We start from the raw sequence: 19,711 nt of genomic DNA, 5'->3' as shown, positions 1-19,711 counted from the left end.
GCTGTGCGGGTGAATTTAGTTTGGTTTAACGAGAGATCAGCTGTGCGGGTGAATTTAGTTTGGTTTAACGAGAGATCAGCTGTGCGGGTGAATTTAGTTTGGTTTAACGAGAGATCAGCTGTGCGGGTGAATTTAGCGCGTATTGATGGTTTAACGAGAGATCAGCTGTGCGGGTGAATTTAGCGCGTATTGATGGTTTAACGAGAGATCAGCTGGGAATAATATAGTAGCCGTCGATGGCTGTAATTGGCCCCGTTTGTTTTACTAGAGTTAACACCATGGCCTGAAACATCAGTGTGACATGCAATCAGCAATGAATATTCCCCGCATTCATGATGAATAGCACTACTTATGAGGGTCTCTGCTCATCATGCGTTCTTGGCTTTGAGACAAACACAGCTAGGGAGCGTATGTTCATGTCAATACACAGTAGAGACTGACCGAAAGTAGACAAAAGCATACAGTGATTTGACTGTCGGTGAAAGTAAGTCCCTGGATCGGACACTTTCCGACTTGCTAACTGGTTGAACGCGGCACATACTGTATATAAACTACAATCACTTAGCAAGTCGGACATTTCAGAGTGTCCTAGTTCCGAATAGCACGTGAACGCACAATCCGTACCTATGACTAATACCTCTACACAAATTACTGCAGACAGTCTGTCCAACAGTATGTCATCTCTCAATGTGTTGGAAGACTTTCTTTCAATTTTTGCAACCCCAAAATGATGCTGTCACAAAGCCCTTGCAGTTCGACCTAAGTTCACAAAATGAAAAGAGATTCTGCCACTCTTGGAGATAAACAGTTCAATCGAAGGTGTTTTATCAATTCTAGTGTTATTCTACTAGAATCCTTTGTGTACCTTCGCAGTATGCGTTGTCATCTCTGAGCGGGCGGAAGCCATCCTTGCAGCTGCAGCGGGCCCCAGCCTCCAAGTTAATACAGTCAGAGTGCTCCACACAGTCGTGACCCTCCGCACAGAAATCATGACCTAGGGCACAGAGGTCAGAGGTTACACACAGGTCACTCCTCTCAGACTGAGTCCAGGTGTTTTTTTGTTGTTGCAATGATTCCTGTAATGATTTGCTGATTCTTTTTAGGTTTGTAATCTGTTTTGTAGAGCAGTGGTTCCCAACCTTATTCGGTTACTGTACCACCAACTGAATATTTCCTATAGTCTCATGAGTTTTATTAAGCCAACTACCCCCAGGGGTCCTAGTACCTCTGGTTGGAAATCACTGATATAGAGTTTCACGTTTTAATACAGTACAGTGAAATGCCTTTATAGGCAGGAGTGTGTATTTTCCCATACCTCTGCAGACTTTGCAGCACCTGTCGGTGAGGTTGACTTGCTCGGACTCTGGACAGTTGAGCTCAGGGCAGGGGGTAGTCATGACGACCCGATGCATAGCCGTCTCCTAGTAACAGGGAAACAATGAGAAACAATATGAGACACAACCTCATTAGGGTTAGATTAGCTCAGCTGCTGGTTTCCCACAGATTTGATAAGGCACAAATTTAATCAGAGGCAATTAGGCATCCATGGTGTGCTTCCCTCTCTACTGTGCACAACTTCCCAACTAAAATGACATAATGATGGTGAATAGCAGTAATGTATACATATTTCAGGTTAGTGTTAAGAGCTTCTGCGCTGTAGTAAGACTCTGCATGTTGATTCTCTTATCTAGTGAGGTTTATGATAACAAATTGAACAGAGAAGGATATGAAACCAGTGCAATTGTCCCCGATTGTGTGATTAGACTGAGTAAATGTAATTAGGGGGCTCCCTCTCCCACCATCTCTTTAACAGCCATCTTTAATGCCCTGACTCCTCTCCACTCTTGTCTACCTGACTGATGCTGATTCATGATCCTTAATAACATCATTAACACACAACCGAGAAACACTCAGCCAGAGAAATACCAATCAAACAAACCAACTCAGAACACATCTATGACTAGCTGCGTTCCACACAGGGTGAGGTCAGCCACTATAAAGATAAATCAAATAGTTGTGTCCCTATATTTGTCACCCCCCCCCCCCCCCCCCCAAACAACAACAAAAACTCCCAAAACCAGCAGCACACTGCAAAAAGTTACATCTAATCAAGACTAAATATCTTAAATTGAGTGATAATTATATATACATTTATATAAAATTATATAATAATTTTTGCTAAATGATCTAACGTCATTGGCAGATAAGGCTTTTTTAGGTCAACATAAGCAAAATTAAGACAGGTAATTCATTTTTCCCCCAGATATTTTTTAAGATATTTTACCTCAATCATGTTATTTAACCTTAAACATCTTATTAGGTCAAATATCTAGAAGAATATGTTGAAATAAGATATATTACTTGTATTAGGCCATTGTCAGGTTAATATAAAAGCAAAATGATGTGCCAATGATAATTTAGCTTGGTAAGAAAAATGAAAGAAAAACCATTATCACTCAATTTAAGATACTTAGGCTTGCTTACCCAGACGGCCATCCTGCTTGAGACTGTAGGACCAGGATGTCTCACACTGTCCACATTACACAGCCCTTTGATCTGCAGCTGTCTGGGACTGCTTCCGTGTCCGTCTGTGCCTATGTGTCTATACGTGTCTGTAGCTATGTCAGTGCCTGTGTCTGTATAAGACAGCAGTTGCAGTCAGAAAGCAAGGGCTGCCAATGGGCCAGGTGTCTGATCTCACCATACAGCCATCAGTCTCACACTGCACAATCTATATGGTCATACAGGAATATAGGAGCTATATTTGATGATGATTGATCGAAACAGTGATTGTCATGCTGTGACGGTTTGGGCCCCTCCTGGAAACTCAATTACTCAGTTCTGCCCATTTACTTTCCCCATAGAGCGCATAGGAAAAAACAGATCAATAAATTTAGCTGATGTTGACGGCCGACTGCAGTCTCTCATTCAGGCTTGATTTAGCCTCTGGCCTGATGAGAGCAACTCTAGTCTGGAATCACTATTTAACAAGGCTGTCCTACACCTTGTGATGAAAATTAATACACTGTAAGTGCCTGGTTGCTTGAATTATTGTCTTTTCGTGGCAGTTGTGGGAGTTTGTTTAAACCAAGTAGTGATGTAGGTAAGAAAACACCAATAGCATGCTTTCATAAGGGCTGTGTACTCACCCTGCACTCGGACAGCTGGCATCTGCCGGAGTTGTCGCGTACAGCTTTCTGAGCTCCCTCCACCAACTCTTCTTTTTTGAACAGGCATACCACTGGAAATAGACGCACACACACACATACACACACACACACAAACGGCAGCACACAAAAAAAGGTGATATTCACTATACTGTGGCAGTCTGTGGCAACCTACTGTGGTGAAGCCACATAAGAAAGATTTTCATGTCTGTCCCTATCTGAAAACAGAGTGGGAGCATTGGACTTCAACGTGACACAGTATGACTGGGGGAAAGGCGATGATCTTACTTGGGCAGAAAATCCTATTAAATATGTCAGTTTGATGTGGAGGTTTGAGAGGATAGGCTACCTGATTATCAGAATTGCTAGAGGAAGACGTATATAGGCCAAACCCTAACCCCCAAGCCATTTCACCTGTCAATCAAACTGTGAATTATTATATCGGCACAAGAACCAGCAAAACAAACTAAATTGATTACCAGGAAAAGCATTGATGAAGTTTTGAAAAAGCTATTAAAAACATTGTGCTTGACAAGTCATCCGAACCAGAACCTAGCTCCCTGCCTCCCGCTCCGTGAGGAGGTAATGTACAGTAGGTGAACAGATAAGGTTTGCATTTGGAGAGGGAGTCTTCCTTTGAGTCTCTAACACCAAAGCAAGCTTAATGAGCCCTGTCTTTGTCTACCTCAGTGCTGTACACAGAGACACAGAGGTGGCAGAGTTAAGGAGGATTTATACCAGTGTGTTGATGTCAGATTAGGATGCTTAAAGGCCTTTCAACCCCCTGCGCCTGTCACAGCGCAGTGCAGAGTTGGGTAGGGAGAGGGAGTGTTTATGCCAACACAGCATGATTAGCGAGCTAAGCTAATGGATTCCCTTTGATAAAGAGTCAAACCGAATGTGGTATGAATAGTTTGACTGAGTCTGATTCCCATGGATCAGCTTGCACGTGTTTATGTGTGTGTTGATGGTGTGTGTGTGTGTGTGTGTGTGAGTATGGCAGTGAGTTTAAATTGAATTACATTTACACTTGAAAAGATGTACTGTGTAACCCAGGCCTCTAAAAATATATAGTCTCCCACACATTATACAGTGGAACTAGCTCTTCTTAGTAATAACAAGAGGCTTATTGAGACCAAACACAATGTTGAGAGAACCTTGGAATGTTGTGACGTACAGCATGCATGTTTAAGAGGAATGTCATCTCAGGAACTATACTGCTTCTATTGCTTTTGAAAGGTAAACACATCACTCACTATGGAGCTAATATTCTCTGAAATCCATCTCTATGTTGAAAACAGAAATTGAGGAAATATAAGTGGTAAGGTCCTGTATATAGGAGGATAATAGCGCTGCTTTCCTCCTATCTTCCGAGTCTGCTAGAAAAAACCTCTCTGTGTAGATACGTGATGAAACAGAATTATTTATCTGAAAAGAACACATCCACGGGCTAAGCGGTTATTGATCAAATAAAACAGACAGACATTTATCTTAATGTTTCATGGTCTGCTCAGCCAGACACAAGGCTACTCCAACGGCATCCTGCATCCATCTCATAATTCCGTTTTCTTTCTCCAGATAAACATGTTTTTCATGTTGTTTTTCCTCAACTTCAAATACGTTTTTTTTTATTTTAAATTCGATTTGAAAGTCCATGATGAGCTCCCCCGCCTCATACAGTAGCATCATCCTGTCTAGTGTAAACAGGAACTAGTTCATCTCACATCCTGCGGAACCCTGGTGTTTGTTTCCCGTTTGTGTCAATGTAGCCACCTGTATTGATAAGCTGGCTGTTAAATAATTGGTCCATGTATATGCAAAAGGACGGAGCATCTCAGGGAGCAGTTTAGCAATGCAGAGCTGTGGTCAGTTGTCAGGCAGCCTTTACGGAGTGTTTTTGTGTGTGCATGCGCATGTGTCCGTGTCCGTGTGTGTGTGTGTGTTTGTCCATCTGTGTTTGTACGTCCATCTGTGTGTACGTCGATCTGTGCATGTGTATGTGTGTGTGTTAAGACATTTCACTCACGTTGGCACTCCATGCAGCAGGCGCCCTTCACGTAGGCAGGCGTGGTGCCCGCTGGGCACTGAGGGGATGGGCAGGAGATGGTCTCACACTGCACTGTGCCATTCTGTGGGAGAGAGAAATGACAGGAAGTCACTGAAACTGACAGGCAACAGTATTAAACACAACCTTCTTCCACTGACCTCAATTGGGAGTTGCGGATGCCTTGGAGAGGAAGGAAGGCTGTTTGTAATGTCCGGCTCGCTTTATGGAGAGCAGAGATCTGCATATAATGACGAGATGCTCATGTCTCCGCCCTAACAATGGAAGTCGTTGTCCCAAAGGCGGGAAGGCAAGGCGACAAGCTTAGGACCAAAATAAGCCCATAGAAATGCATTGGGCTTATTTTGGACAGATTTGGGCGAGAATGAAACCTTTCGCTTCACATCTTCCTCTCTGTGGGAAAGCACATCGACACAGCTGCAGGGACCAGCAGGACTTTTTCTCAACACATTGCAGAGGTAAAGATGGCTGTAGTAGAAGGCTTTGGCTAAGGGAACTGCTGTTTGACTAGACATGAAACTAAACTAAAGTTGTAATCCCGGTGCTGAGCTAGTTCATAAGCAGGCAGCTGTTTGTAGAATGTTCAGTCCCCTATTGACTGAGGTGAATAGAGCTACAGCTACTGTACACAGTGATAATGGATGGAGTCCATTTTGCTTGTTTTTGCGGCTCTCCAAATGGCATTTCAGAGTTTTTAAATTGTGTAGAAATGCAGTAAATGAGCGTAAAAAAAATGTTTGCCATAACCTAGGTTAAGATTAAATGATGCCCCGGCCTTCTTCCCCTAGAGCCTCTATAAGATATTCAGTCTTAAGAATTGAATAAGTACGAGGTGCTTCTACCTCTGTAACTCACCCACATTCCTCCCTGAGAACTGAACTCTACTTAAAGAAACATGGACTGACTCATCCACTATATTTGATACCATCTTAATGCTGTGACCTTTTAGTTTGAAAGGTTGCGGCTAATTGCCACGCGTAACGTAACGAACATGTCTATCTAATGGCGTAATTGCAGTCTTCATCGAGGACACGACAAGTCTATGAGCACCGACGATTCCTTGGACGAGTGGGTGAAACAAATCGCTGTTGATAATGATCATCTGTGGAGAGTAATTAGGTGAAAGATATATACATTCACAGTGTTCCTGAGTGGCGCAGCGGTCTAAGACACTGCATCTCAGTGCAAGAGGTGTCACTACAGTAGCTGGTTTGAATCCAAGCTACATCACATCTGGCTGGGATTGGGAGTTCCAATAGGGTGGTGAACAATAGGCTATCACTGTAAATAAGAATTTGTTCTTAATGGACTTGCCTAGTTGAATAAAAAATGATACTCACATTTTACCAATATAATGTACTAAGCAATACGGGATCTCATCAGCTGGCGCACATCCGCTCATTTGAGGAGTTCATTGTAGGGATATTCACAGTTATTTTTCGAATATCCGAACGGACGTTAGTATTCGAAAACTGAATATTGTATTCATTTATGCCTATTTTAAAGGCCCAGTGCAGTCAAAAAACATGATTTCCCTGGGTTTTAGATATATTTACACACTGATGAGGGAATAATACTGTGAAATTGTGAACAAGCTGTTGGTGGGATGGAGTTTTGGCCTGCCTGATGACATCACCAGGCGGTAAATGAGTTGATAGAACAATAATAAAGAGAGTTCTAAACGTCTCTGCCAATAACAGCCAGTTTTCAGTTTTCCCTCACAACTCAGACCACTCCCAGACAGTCCTAGAATAAACAATCACATTAAGGTACTTAATTGCTACCCAGAAATGATTTTATATTGAGATAAAAACAGCTGCATTGGACCTTTAACGTAAATCAAAAATATCCATGTGACATTGTTACATACAAGGATATAACATTACATTTCAAATTATTCATTTAATAAAACAAAAAACTTTTCAATGTAGTTTTTATGATGTGCGCCCCATAAAAAGACCGGTAGCCCACAGGTAGCCTTCACGTGTGTTGATTGTTGTTTATGTTGGTCAGTCAAAGTGGCTCCATGTGTAGCAAGTGGAGTGAGAGTTCACTAATGCAATGCAAGATGGAATAACATTTCGGAAATTAAAGGTTTGTGAAATGAGGAGTAGGCTCCAATGAGCAAGCAATAGCTAGGCTGTTGTTTTATCTGAATGGGGTTGGGGTGAAAGGGCAGCATTTGGCCTCAATTAGCCTAGCTAGCTATAGCTGGCCAACTTAGCTAGCTGGCTGGCTTCTCTAGTCTACTCCAGCCAAGACAGGCACTGTAATATGGGATGATAAATAACATTGTGGCTGCTACAAGTTAGTTCGTCTTGGCTGTAGCCGAGTCGGCTACTGCGTCTCTCTCTCTCTCCCTTCGTCTCCTCGCTCCCACACACACAGCCCCTCCACAGCTGCAGGAATAGAGCGCCAACCTCTCTCCCTTGCCAACCTCTCTCCCTTGCCAACCTCTCTCCCTTGCGCAGCAGTGCTCAAGTTAAAAACGTAAAAAATATATACTTTCTAAAATATCTGGATATTTGACAAAAAATGATATTACTCGAATGGTGAAATTATTTCAAACCCCCATCCCTAGTTCAGTGGCATAGAGAGGAATTGGTGTCTTATAGCTGGTAGAATGACAGGGGGTGAAATATGTCTGTTGATGTGGTATATAGTTATGCTCATAACTTCATTTTCTAATCATTCTTGCTTGGTGAAGAGGAAAGTAGACCCTAGAGAGGGTATGTCCAGCATGGCTGTCCTGCAGCTCTATCTGTATAATCCAAGTTACTGCGTACATTTTCTATCCTTCTTGTTTTCTGTCCTGTTTTATTTGGGAATCTAGGGCAACACTCCTTTCAATCCAATGCAGTAATGAGAACATAAGCCATCAACAATGGGGTATGGCCCCGCCTCCCCACCAACACTTGATGAACTGAAGCCCAAAACAAAGGCAGGGTCTACAATGGGGCCATTGAAACACACACACACACACACACACACACACACACACACACACACACACACACACACACACACACACACACACACACACACACACATAGCCCACCGTGCAAGTGCAGTTCCTGCAGCCATCTGTCCAGGACTCGTCCTCTCTGTAGACGACCCCCTTGACACTGCAGGTCCTCTCACAATAGCATCCATCCAGACCATTCATCTTCTCCTCCGCCCTGGACAGCTGGCCACGCCAAGCCCAGATACAAAGGGAGGAAGGGGGAGGGAGAGGGGGGAGTGAGCCTCAGATCGGTGCATATCATCCATCTCTATACACATGAAACAAGTCCTACTTCAAGCCCTGCTACAGTCGACCATGCACTAAAGGAGATCTTCACAGTATAACATTATCAAAGTAGATTCATATAAGAAGGTAGACCATAGCCAGTATGGTTGCATCTTTGATGGTGAAGGAAACATGTTGAAGCAGAAACGAATAGCCCAAGCTATCACCCTTGACAACAAAGGTGTATAACCAGGATACATCCCAGTACCTTGCTGGATGTCTTGGCTAAGATATCCTGCAGTTCCATGATCTTCTGCACCAGTCCGTGGAAGTCATTGCAGGTTGGGCATGCTAGAAAAGAACCGACCACAGATCCAACATGTGTAGACATGCCTTAATGTTACAGGTGAATAACATTACAATACAATAGGTGTGGACTCACTCCGGTTGAGATCTGGGCACTGAGAGATGAATCCCTGAGGCAGGACTAGTATCTGAACATCCTGCATTACACCCTGCAGACGCACACCCACACAGAAAAAAAACCAGACTTAGTTACAGCCAGCACAGAGCATACTGTCTCTTCAGACTAAATGTGTCCTACTTGATCACAGATAGCACCTGAAATGAGAGGATAGCCATCATCAATGCAGTGGATGGTGTTATATAAAGAGAAGCTAAGGAAACTAATGGGCAATAGGTTGAGGAGAGATAACAGAGATGAAACATGGTCTAGTTTATTGTTCATTTACTGAGGCATGCAGGCACATACGCACGCACGCACACATACACATACACATACACACACACACACACACACACACACACACACACACACGCAATTTATCATCTTCAAATCTTGCACAACCTCAATAACTACTGTTATCAGAAAACAAATGTATGAAATATTTAGTGAATGTTACTGGAAATGTGTGTTTCAATATCGGGGAGGCAGTCTGACAAGTTTATTCTGAGTTATGTGTTCTCTGGACTGGTACAGTCTGTGTGGTGAGATAATTGGACTGAAATTGGATGCAAAGTGAACCAATGATACGGGAGTCATGAATGTAATAGCAATTTCTGTTTTCTCCTGATTCCCTTTGATAAGCATAACTATGAGATACAGTTTCAATTTGATTCATAGGTCTCTTAATTTGATAGCCTTTCGTCCTGTGGCCGAACCGCACATCCAGACACTCGGTAACCATGGAAACCTGGCCCCTTCCATTCCTTGAGTGGATTTTTTGGAGCCGCGCAACTTATGAGAAATTGTTTTTTTAAATTGTCTTGCTACTTCAATTTACTGGCCATACATTCAAATCGAAAGAACCCAATTGGCTGATTCCTCATGGCAACATCAGGTCAGATGGAAGCAGGCATGAGTCATGTTTCGTTACACATGTTTCCGTCTCCCGGTAATTTAGACTCTGACTCAGTGGAAGGCTGAAAAACCGCCAGACTAGGGAAGATAACGCATGTACGTATCACTGATGAATGTATGCATGACGTGTTAAATGTTATTGAGCGGATGATTACTGTCAAAACGAGCTGCTTCCCAGACGTAGCCTACAGGGGTAAACCGTGCAAAGTGTCTGGTAATGAAAGATTAGGATCTAAGTGCAACTTAATTAGTCGTCAATTGTGAGTCATCTTAAGGATTTCTCCCTTATATACATCATGGTATAACATGAGGTGTTCCTGATGTTTGGTATACTGAGTGTATGAAGGATGTATAATATTGAACTGCTGATTGGGCATCATCCATTTCTGTGATAAAAGTGTCTGCCACTAGACTGTTATGGAAGCAACTTTTTTTTGCTTCCTCTAAACCCCTATACAAACAGAGACAAAGAGAGAGTGTCTAATATGTTAATTAAGGTTTTTTTTTTTTTCGTTAGAAGAGATGTGGCTTTCCTTTCCCAGCACTAATCAGGGAGGGAAAGGTGTGGTGGGCACACGACAAGACTAGTGGGTGACCTCCAAGTCTTCTTTCATCTGCCAATTAACGCTGAGGGAAATGCAACAGCCAGAAGCGACACACACACACACACACAGACCGATACACAAAGAGGCAGTCGTACCTACACACACGGAGGCAATATGTACACAGACACAGACACACACACACACACACACGCACAGACACACATTCTGGTGATCAGTTTGTCCCGACAGCAGACACAAAGCACCACCAGTGTTGTTAAAAGCAGATGAGAGGACAATATACTCTAACTTATCCTTGTGGGAAGGTGTTCCTGGGGGGATTAAACCTGTGTGAGGGGCGATACATCTTCTAGTCTGATATAACAATGGGGCATGTTTAGTGAGTACGGTCCATTCCAAAGGCCTTTACAGATTTCTAGCAAATCAGTGTTTGTGGGATAATTACGCCGGCTATGCACAGCAGCAGTAAACAAGGGGGGGGACACAATATATGGGACAAACATGTCAATTCATTCTTAATATGAGGGAGGGGAGAGAAAGAATGTAACATTTACATTGGCAAACTTGAGAAATGTGACCAATTCAATTCCCAGACTTGATAAATAAAGTCAATGGTTAAACAGCCAAGGATGGGAAGTGGGTGTGGAGTACGTGGATTGTGGGAAAACAAGGTCCATGAGCCAACGCGCTTCATTTTCTCCTCAATGATTTGAATAATTTATCAAGCAGCATCATCACCGTTTAGGACGCACCGTCAAAACACAGGCCACCGTGAAGAGTTTTCAGCTTTACAAAACATGTCATGTTTACCTTGAAGAAGCCATGGGCGCTGTTCCTTTGTCCCAGCCAGAAAGCTGCGTCATCAGGTATGTCCATGAACGGGATCTCCACCACCCTCTCATAGATCCTACAAAGACAGAAAGACAGAAACAGGTCAAAACAACACAGCAAGAAATGATTACCGCTAATCATTAAACACAATTGCCAACTACACCACACCTTCTATTACTACTACCACAAAAACAATAATATTTGAATAAACGGAATAGCAATAATGCCCCTAACACTAAAAACACCCTGTTCTGTCATCTTACTTAGCCTCAGGGCTGGGCGATATGGCCAAAATATCATATCACAGATTTTTTCAAATTTTTGACCATATTTTATGTTTCTGAATAATACAAGTTCTACAGTGCCTTGCGAAAGTATTCGGCCCCCTTGAACTTTGTGACCTTTTGCCACATTTCAGGCTTCAAACATAAATATACAAAACTGTATTTTTTTGTGAAGAATCAACAACAAGTGGGACACAATCATGAAGTGGAACGACATTTATTGGATATTTCAAACTTTTTTAACAAATCAAAAACTGAAAAATTGGGCGTGCAAAATTATTCAGCACCCTTTACTTTCAGTGCAGCAAACTCTCTCCAGAAGTTCAGTGAGGATCTCTGAATGATCCAATGTTGACCTAAATGACTAATGATGATAAATACAATCCACCTGTGTGTAATCAAGTCTCCGTATAAATGCACCTGCACTGTGATAGTCTCAGAGGTCCGTTAAAAGCGCAGAGAGCATCATGAAGAACAAGGAACACACCAGGCAGGTCCGAGATACTGTTGTGAAGAAGTTTAAAGCCGGATTTGGATACAAAAAGATTTCCCAAGCTTTAAACATCCCAAGGAGCACTGTGCAAGCGATAATATTGAAATGGAAGGAGTATCAGACCACTGCAAATCTACCAAGACCTGGCCGTCCTTCTAAACTTTCAGCTCATACAAGGAGAAGACTGATCAGAGATGCAGCCAAGAGGCCCATGATCAATCTGGATGAACTGCTGAGATCTACAGCTGAGGTGGGAGACTCTGTCCATAGGACAACAATCAGTCGTATATTGCACAAATCTGGCCTTTATGGAAGAGTGGCAAGAAGAAAGCCATTTCTTAAAGATATCCATAAAAAGTGTTGTTTAAAGTTTGCCACAAGCCACCTGGGAGACACACCAAACATGTGGAAGAAGGTGCTCTGGTCAGATGAAACCAAAATTGAACTTTTTGGCAACAATGCAAAACGTTATGTTTGGCGTAAAAGCAACACAGCTGAACACACCATCCCCACTGTCAAACATGGTGGTGGCAGCATCATGGTTTGGGCCAACTTTTCTTCAGCAGGGACAGGGAAGATGGTTAACATTGATGGGAAGATGGATGGAGCCAAATACAGGACCATTCTGGAAGAAAACCTGATGGAGTCTGCAAAAGACCTGAGACTGGGACGGAGATTTGTCTTCCAACAAGACAATGATCCAAAACATAAAGCAAAATCTACAATGGAATGGTTCAAAAATAAAGTCCAGACCTGAATCCAATCGAGAATCTGTGGAAAGAACTGAAAACTGCTGTTCACAAATGCTCTCCATCCAACCTCACTGAGCTCGAGCTGTTTTGCAAGGAGGAATGGGAAAAAATTTCAGTCTCTCGATGTGCAAAACTGATAGAGACATACCCCAAGCGACTTACAGCTGTAATCGCAGCAAAAGGTGGCGCTACAAAGTATTAACTTAAGGGGGCTGAATAATTTTGCACGCCCAATTTTTAAGTTTTTGATTTGTTAAAAAAGTTTGAAATATCCAATAAATGTCGTTCCACTTCATGATTGTGTCCCACTTGTTGTTGATTCTTCACAAAAAAATACAGTTTTATATCTTTATGTTTGAAGCCTGAAATGTGGCAAAAGGTCGCAAAGTTCAAGGGGGCCGAATACTTTCGCAAGGCACTGTAAATATGCTTTATGGGCAGTGCATGGCAACAAATCAATTCTAAGTGGTTTTATTGGCCTTTCTCCATGCTGACTGTTTTACTGTTCAAACAAAAAGAATAAAAGGACAAAACTAACTGTGAAGTATTCCTATTAGTAGAACGTTGCATAGGAATCAAAATCCTATTTTGTAGCCTCTCATTCAATTTCAGAATTCAGTTCCAGAATTTTCATAAATGTCTTAATATCGTGCACTAATTTGTTATCATTTACACATTGTGTCACATTTATTTTGTCTTAGTATGGCTCTATTTCATCAAACAAACATTTCCTTTATTAGAAGAATGCTTCTCCTCTTTGACTGACTCGGGTTGCACTTTTTACTTTCGCCACTAGGGGTAGTCAGATTTCTCTGGATCTATTTTGCACGCTTGCCCTCCCGAAGTTGTTGACTTGTGCTGGAAAGTTAGCTAGCAGTTCTCAACTTAGCAGTTGTTTTACAACAATAAAAACTGATGTTTTCCATAATTGTTTTGAGTCATTAAGGAATTATTTATTGCAAACAAATCAAACATTAAAATATTGTTATAGAAGGTAAAGTAAAAATCCTAAACGGACAATGAATGAACACTGATACTGATACTGGAATAAATGAAACTTGATTAGTTTCATTATTATGGCACTGTTTATGAAGCGTACCTGTTGCAGTCAACATGCAATATGATGTGGGAGGCGCTGACTGCCACAGAGACCTTGTGCCACTGTCCGTCTGCCAGGCTGTAGGGAAACACCTCAGTGTGGGCCTGCTGACCCTTGGTGCGGTAGTGGAGACGCACCTCACTGCGTTGCCCACTGCTCTCCAACTCCAGGAACCTGAATGGACAAGTGGACAAGGAATTGATTTAGACATACAGTACCAGTCAAAAGGTTTGGACAAACCTATTCATTCAAGGGTCTTTCTTTACTTTTACTATTTTTTACACTGTAGAATAATAGTGAAGTTGTCAAAACTATGAAATAACACATATGGAATCATGTAGTAACCAAAAAAGTGTTAAACAAATCAAATTATATTTAATATTTGAGAATCTTCAAAGTAGCCACCCTTTGCCTTGATGACAGCTTTTCACACTCTTAGCATTCTCTCAACCAGCTTCATGAGGTAGTCACCTGGAATGCATTTCAATTAAAAGGTGTGCCTTGTTAAAAGTTCATTTTCTTTCCTCCTTAATGCGTTTGAGCCAATCAGCTGTGTTGACAAGGTAAAGGTGGTATACAGAAGACAGCCTTATTTGGTAAAAGACCAAGTCCATATTATGGCAAGAACAACTCAAATAAGCAAAGAGAAATGACAGTCCATCATTACTTTAATTAAGACATGAAGGTCAGTCATGTCAAAATACTTTGAAAGTTTCTTCAAGTGCAGTCGCAAAACTCAACAAGTGCTATGATGAAACTGGCTCTCATGAGGACCGCCACAGGAAAGGAAGACCCAGAATTACCTCTGCTCTAGAGGATAAGTTCATTAGAGTTAACTACACCTCAGATTGCAACCCAAATAAATGCTTCACAGAGTAAAAGTAATAGACACATCTCAAAATCAACTGTTCAGAAGAAACTGTATGAATCAGGCCTTCATGGTCGAATTGCTGCAAAGAAACCACTACTAAAGGACAAAAACACGAGCAATAGACAAAAGAAACACGAGCAATAGACATTAGACCGGTGGAAATCTGTCCTTTGGTCTGATGAGTCCAAATTTGAGATTTTTGGTTCCAACCGCTGTGTCTTTGTGAGATGCAGAGTAGGTGAACGGATGATCTCCACATGTGTGGTTCCCACCGGAGGAGAAGTTGTGATGGTGTGGGGGTGCTTTGCTGGTGACATTGTCTGTGTTATTTAGAATTCAAGGCACACTTAACCAGCATGGCTACCACAGCATTCTGCAGCAATACGCCATCCCAACTATTTTGCACTTAGTGATTTGATTTGTTTAACACTTTTTTGGTTATTACATGATTCCATATTTGTTATTGTGTCCAAACTTTTGACTGGAACTTTGAGTTTGTCTCGTGTGGAACCAGGAATAATGAGCAGATGGAATATGGAGAGGGGAATTGCTATTCGCACACACACACACACACACACACACACACACACACACACACACACACACACACACACACACACACACACACATCCCTTTCTACCCAATTCAACATCTCTAACAGAGGTAAAAGGCAGTACAATAAAGGACTGACCACACCCATAGTTCTACAGACAGCTGAACAGTTCCTCTTCATTCCCAGAATCCTTTCAGTAAAGTAGATCTCTCACCTCACACCCCATGGTGAAATATAACTGCCTCACCCTGTTTCAAAGAATCATGGTCTCTCTAGGTCTGATAACCCTTTCAAGATTCAATCTCAGGAATATGTGCAAGCTTAATGCTACTCGATGGCTGTTAATGAGAGCTTCAGTGAGCCACAACACCAAACACTAGTACAACCATGTGATGTGAGTGAGAGGAGTAAACTCATGGGGACATTGGTACATTGGTATTTCAGGAAACCCCTGCCTTCCATCTATCCAGTCCATAGAGATTCCCTATATGAAGTGACACTAATGGAAAGAGCTGCCCGAGTTGCCAATAAAGAGTCATCAGCTCTGGCTTTAAAGACAGAGATTTCTTTGGAGCTACTCGCTTCAAAGTATTATTCAAAAGAAAAACAACCACTTAGAAGAGGAACTGTACTGAAGAGGAACTGGAGTTGATTTATCTACAAACCGATATAACGAGTTATTCTGCCCCAGCCATGCACAATATACCAGCTGCACAAATCCAGTAACTCTGCCTGCCGGGATCACTCAGCAAACCATTTCTAAACCAAATGAAACAGTGAAGCGAGCCTGTAGCGTGCAGTGAACACACAGCCTGGATGGGCTTATCAGAGCTGGGGAAAGTCATTAACATTGCAGTGAGGTCTTTACTTTGCGCTGACTTTAATGTACACAGTTCAATCAACACATTATGTGGCATTCTGATTACCAGTCTGATCTGCTGGCTGCACAGCTAGCTAATGGAAAACAGATCAGCATGCTAACTAACTGGGAAGGGGAGGGAGGCTCATCACCTTTCTGTTCACAACCACAATGGGCCTGTGTTTGCTTTAGTGCTGCACTAGGAAGAAAACGTGATCGTGTACACGGTCATTTGCTAAGTCTGGTCTTGTCACGATTTCCGCCGAAGTCGGTCCCTCTCCTTGTTCGGGCGGTGTTCAGCGGTCGAAGTCACCAGCCTTCTAGCCATCACTGATCCATTTTTCATTTCCCATTGGTTTTGTCTTGTCTTCCTTCACACCTGGTTCCAATCCCATCAATTACATGTTGTGTATTTAACCGTCTGTTTCCCCTCATGTCCTTGTTGGAGATTGTTTGTTTGTATGTGATGTGCATGTATTATGTTGGTGTGTGACGGGTTTTGTGTATTTAACCGTCTGTTTCCCCTCATGTCCTTGTCGGAGATTGTTTGTTTGTATGTGATGTGCATGTATTATGTTGGTGTGTGTGACGGGTTTTGTTCCCACTTTTGTTATTTTGTACATTTTTGTTTTTGGAGTTTTATCAGTATTTATTAAACAACTCAGTTTTTACCAAGTTCGTTCTCCTGCGCCTGACTTCCCTGCCACCAACACGCACCCATTACAGGTCTGTTAGTACTGCAGGTATCAAATCAGTATTTGTTTCCTTTTTTATTTATTTATTAGGACCCCCATTAGCCGACGCCAGTAGCAACAGCTAGTCTTACTGGGGTCCGACACATAACGGAAAATACATTACAGACAAAATACTTTACAATTCACATACATTTAAACAAATTAGTGTGTGTGTGTGTGCGCATCAGTTACACAAAAACACAAACATACTGTATGTACCCTCAACACATTCTACACACAAATGACACTCCCATATTTTGAGAAGACTTCACTGCAAAGGTGAGCCATTCATACTCTGATCAGTGTGCTTTGTGAGATCTCTGGCATTGGGTTCGGTGTGTATTGTGAGGACTCCAGCATTGTATTCAGTAAGTATTGTAAGGACTCTGGCCGTACCTCTGTTCAGAGTGGTGGATGGAGAGGATGACCCCAGAGTTGAGGTGCTCCTGTTTCAGGGTGACCAGCACGGTGAACTCAGTCCGGCCCCTCAACTTCTGGAGCATCCGCGCAGACACATCCTCAGGGGCCTTCACCTCCCTGGACGAACCTGGCAAAAGAACAAGTGGCAGTTTGATAATTAAAAAGACAATATTGTAGTAGCACTTGAGAATTCAACTACATTAGCATTATTAATTTACGCATTTCATTTCCATGTGTTTCCATTCATTAGAGGTTATCTATCATTGTTGCAGATTGGTTATCCTTGATATTATTACCTCATTGCATGTTACATACAGATGCAGAAACTTAATTTGACCAGTTTCTCCCACAGCAGGAAAATTATTTTGCAGCAACCGGAAATGTGAATTATTGTGTGGATTATAATTAATGGACATTTTTGGAGGGGTTGATACATGTTTCCTTAGGGCAAATCAATTCTGAAAGTGGAAATTACAAACTTTAGAAGCCTTTTTAAACCGTGAATACACTATACATTTGCATTTCCTGCTGTGCAGGACATTTCCTGCAACAACAGGGTGACCAGATTAAGATCCTACATCTAAGCAAAGAATGTTCATGATAGCTCAACCGTAATGCTATCTCAGATATGTCTATTATTTCTGGCATAATGTGTATTAATGACAGGGAGACCGATGTTACTCTGTCACTGAAACTTTACAGCTTCGGAGCTGCACCTTTGGATTGCAGCTTTATCTGCCAGCCGAGACAAATAATATATATATATATATATATATATATATATATATATATATATATATATATATATATATATATATGTACAGTGCCTTGCGAAAGTATTCGGCCCCCTTGAACTTTGCGACCTTTTGCCACATTTCAGGCTTCAAACATAAAGATATAAAACTGTATTTTTTTGTGAAGAATCAACAACAAGTGGGACACAATCATGAAGTGGAACGACATTTATTGGATATTTCAAACTTTTTTAACAAATCAAAAACTGAAAAATTGGGCGTGCAAAATTATTCAGCCTCTTTACTTTCAGTGCAGCAAACTCTCTCCAGAAGTTCAGTGAGGATCTCTGAATGATCCAATGTTGACCTAAATGACTAATGATGATAAATACAATCCACCTGTGTGTAATCAAGTCTCCGTATAAATGCACCTGCACTGTGATAGTCTCAGAGGTCCGTTAAAAGCGCAGAGAGCATCATGAAGAACAAGGAACACACCAGGCAGGTCCGAGATACTGTTGTGAAGAAGTTTAAAGCCGGATTTGGATACAAAAAGATTTCCCAAGCTTTAAACATCCCAAGGAGCACTGTGCAAGCGATAATATTGAAATGGAAGGAGTATCAGACCACTGCAAATCTACCAAGACCTGGCCGTCCCTCTAAACTATCAGCTCATACAAGGAGAAGACTGATCAGAGATGCAGCCAAGAGGTCCATGATCACTCTGGATGAACTGCAGAGATCTACAGCTGAGGTGGGAGACTCTATCCATAGGACAACAATCAGTCGTATATTGCACAAATCTGGCCTTTATGGAAGAGTGGCAAGAAGAAAGCCATTTCTTAAAGATATCCATAAAAAGTGTCGTTTAAAGTTTGCCACAAGCCACCTGGGAGACACACCAAACATGTAGAAGAAGGTGCTCTGGTCAGATGAAACCAAAATTTAACTTTTTGGCAACAATGCAAAACGTTATGTTTGGCGTAAAAGCAACACAGCTCATCACCCTGAACACACCATCCCCACTGTCAAACATGGTGGTGGCAGCATCATGGTTTGGGCCTGCTTTTCTTCAGCAGGGACAGGGAAGATGGTTAAAATTGATGGGAAGATGGATGGAGCCAAATACAGGACCATTCTGGAAGAAAACCTGATGCAGTCTGCAAAAGACCTGAGACTGGGACGAAGATTTGTCTTCCAACAAGACAATGATCCAAAACATAAAGCAAAATCTACAATGGAATGGTTCAAAAATAAACATATCCAGGTGTTAGAATGGCCAAGTCAAAGTCCAGACCTGAATCCAATCGAGAATCTGTGGAAAGAACTGAAAACTGCTGTTCACAAATGCTCTCCATCCAACCTCACTGAGCTCGAGCTGTTTTGCAAGGAGGAATGGGAAAAAATTTCAGTCTCTCGATGTGCAAAACTTATAGAGACATACCCCAAGCGACTTACAGCTGTAATCGCAGCATAAGGTGGCGCTACAAAGTATTAACTTAAGGGGGCTGAATAATTTTGCACGCCCAATTTTTCAGTTTTTGATTTGTTAAAAACGTTTGAAATATCCAATAAATGTCGTTCCACTTCATGATTGTGTCCCACTTGTTGTTGATTCTTCACAAAAAAATACATAAGATATTTTATATCTTCATATTTGAAGCCTGAAATGTGGC

At 41.9% G+C, this 19,711-nt stretch overlaps 1 protein-coding gene across 1 annotated transcript in view; it reads right to left on the bottom strand.

The window, feature by feature from the left end:
• Positions 1-19,711, bottom strand: part of nell2a (neural EGFL like 2a) — a 107,623-nt gene that overhangs the window by 73,989 nt on the left and 13,923 nt on the right. The window contains exons 3-12 of the mRNA XM_021567998.3: positions 17,278-17,428; positions 13,865-14,038; positions 11,216-11,312; positions 8,904-8,976; positions 8,730-8,812; positions 8,291-8,419; positions 5,194-5,296; positions 3,150-3,241; positions 1,316-1,421; positions 866-994 (exon numbers count right to left, since the gene is read on the bottom strand). Of these exons, the coding sequence (XP_021423673.3) occupies positions 866-994; positions 1,316-1,421; positions 3,150-3,241; positions 5,194-5,296; positions 8,291-8,419; positions 8,730-8,812; positions 8,904-8,976; positions 11,216-11,312; positions 13,865-14,038; positions 17,278-17,428 (1,137 nt within the window). The remainder of the gene's footprint in view (positions 1-865; positions 995-1,315; positions 1,422-3,149; positions 3,242-5,193; positions 5,297-8,290; positions 8,420-8,729; positions 8,813-8,903; positions 8,977-11,215; positions 11,313-13,864; positions 14,039-17,277; positions 17,429-19,711) is intronic.

This window comes from Oncorhynchus mykiss, chromosome 2, assembly GCF_057628025.1.
Source record: "Oncorhynchus mykiss isolate SJ-2025 chromosome 2, ASM5762802v1, whole genome shotgun sequence".
In the NCBI taxonomy this organism is placed as follows: domain Eukaryota; kingdom Metazoa; phylum Chordata; class Actinopteri; order Salmoniformes; family Salmonidae; genus Oncorhynchus; species Oncorhynchus mykiss.
The sequence above is the reverse complement of the archived record's forward strand: the minus strand, read 5'-3'. Positions and strand labels throughout refer to the sequence as shown.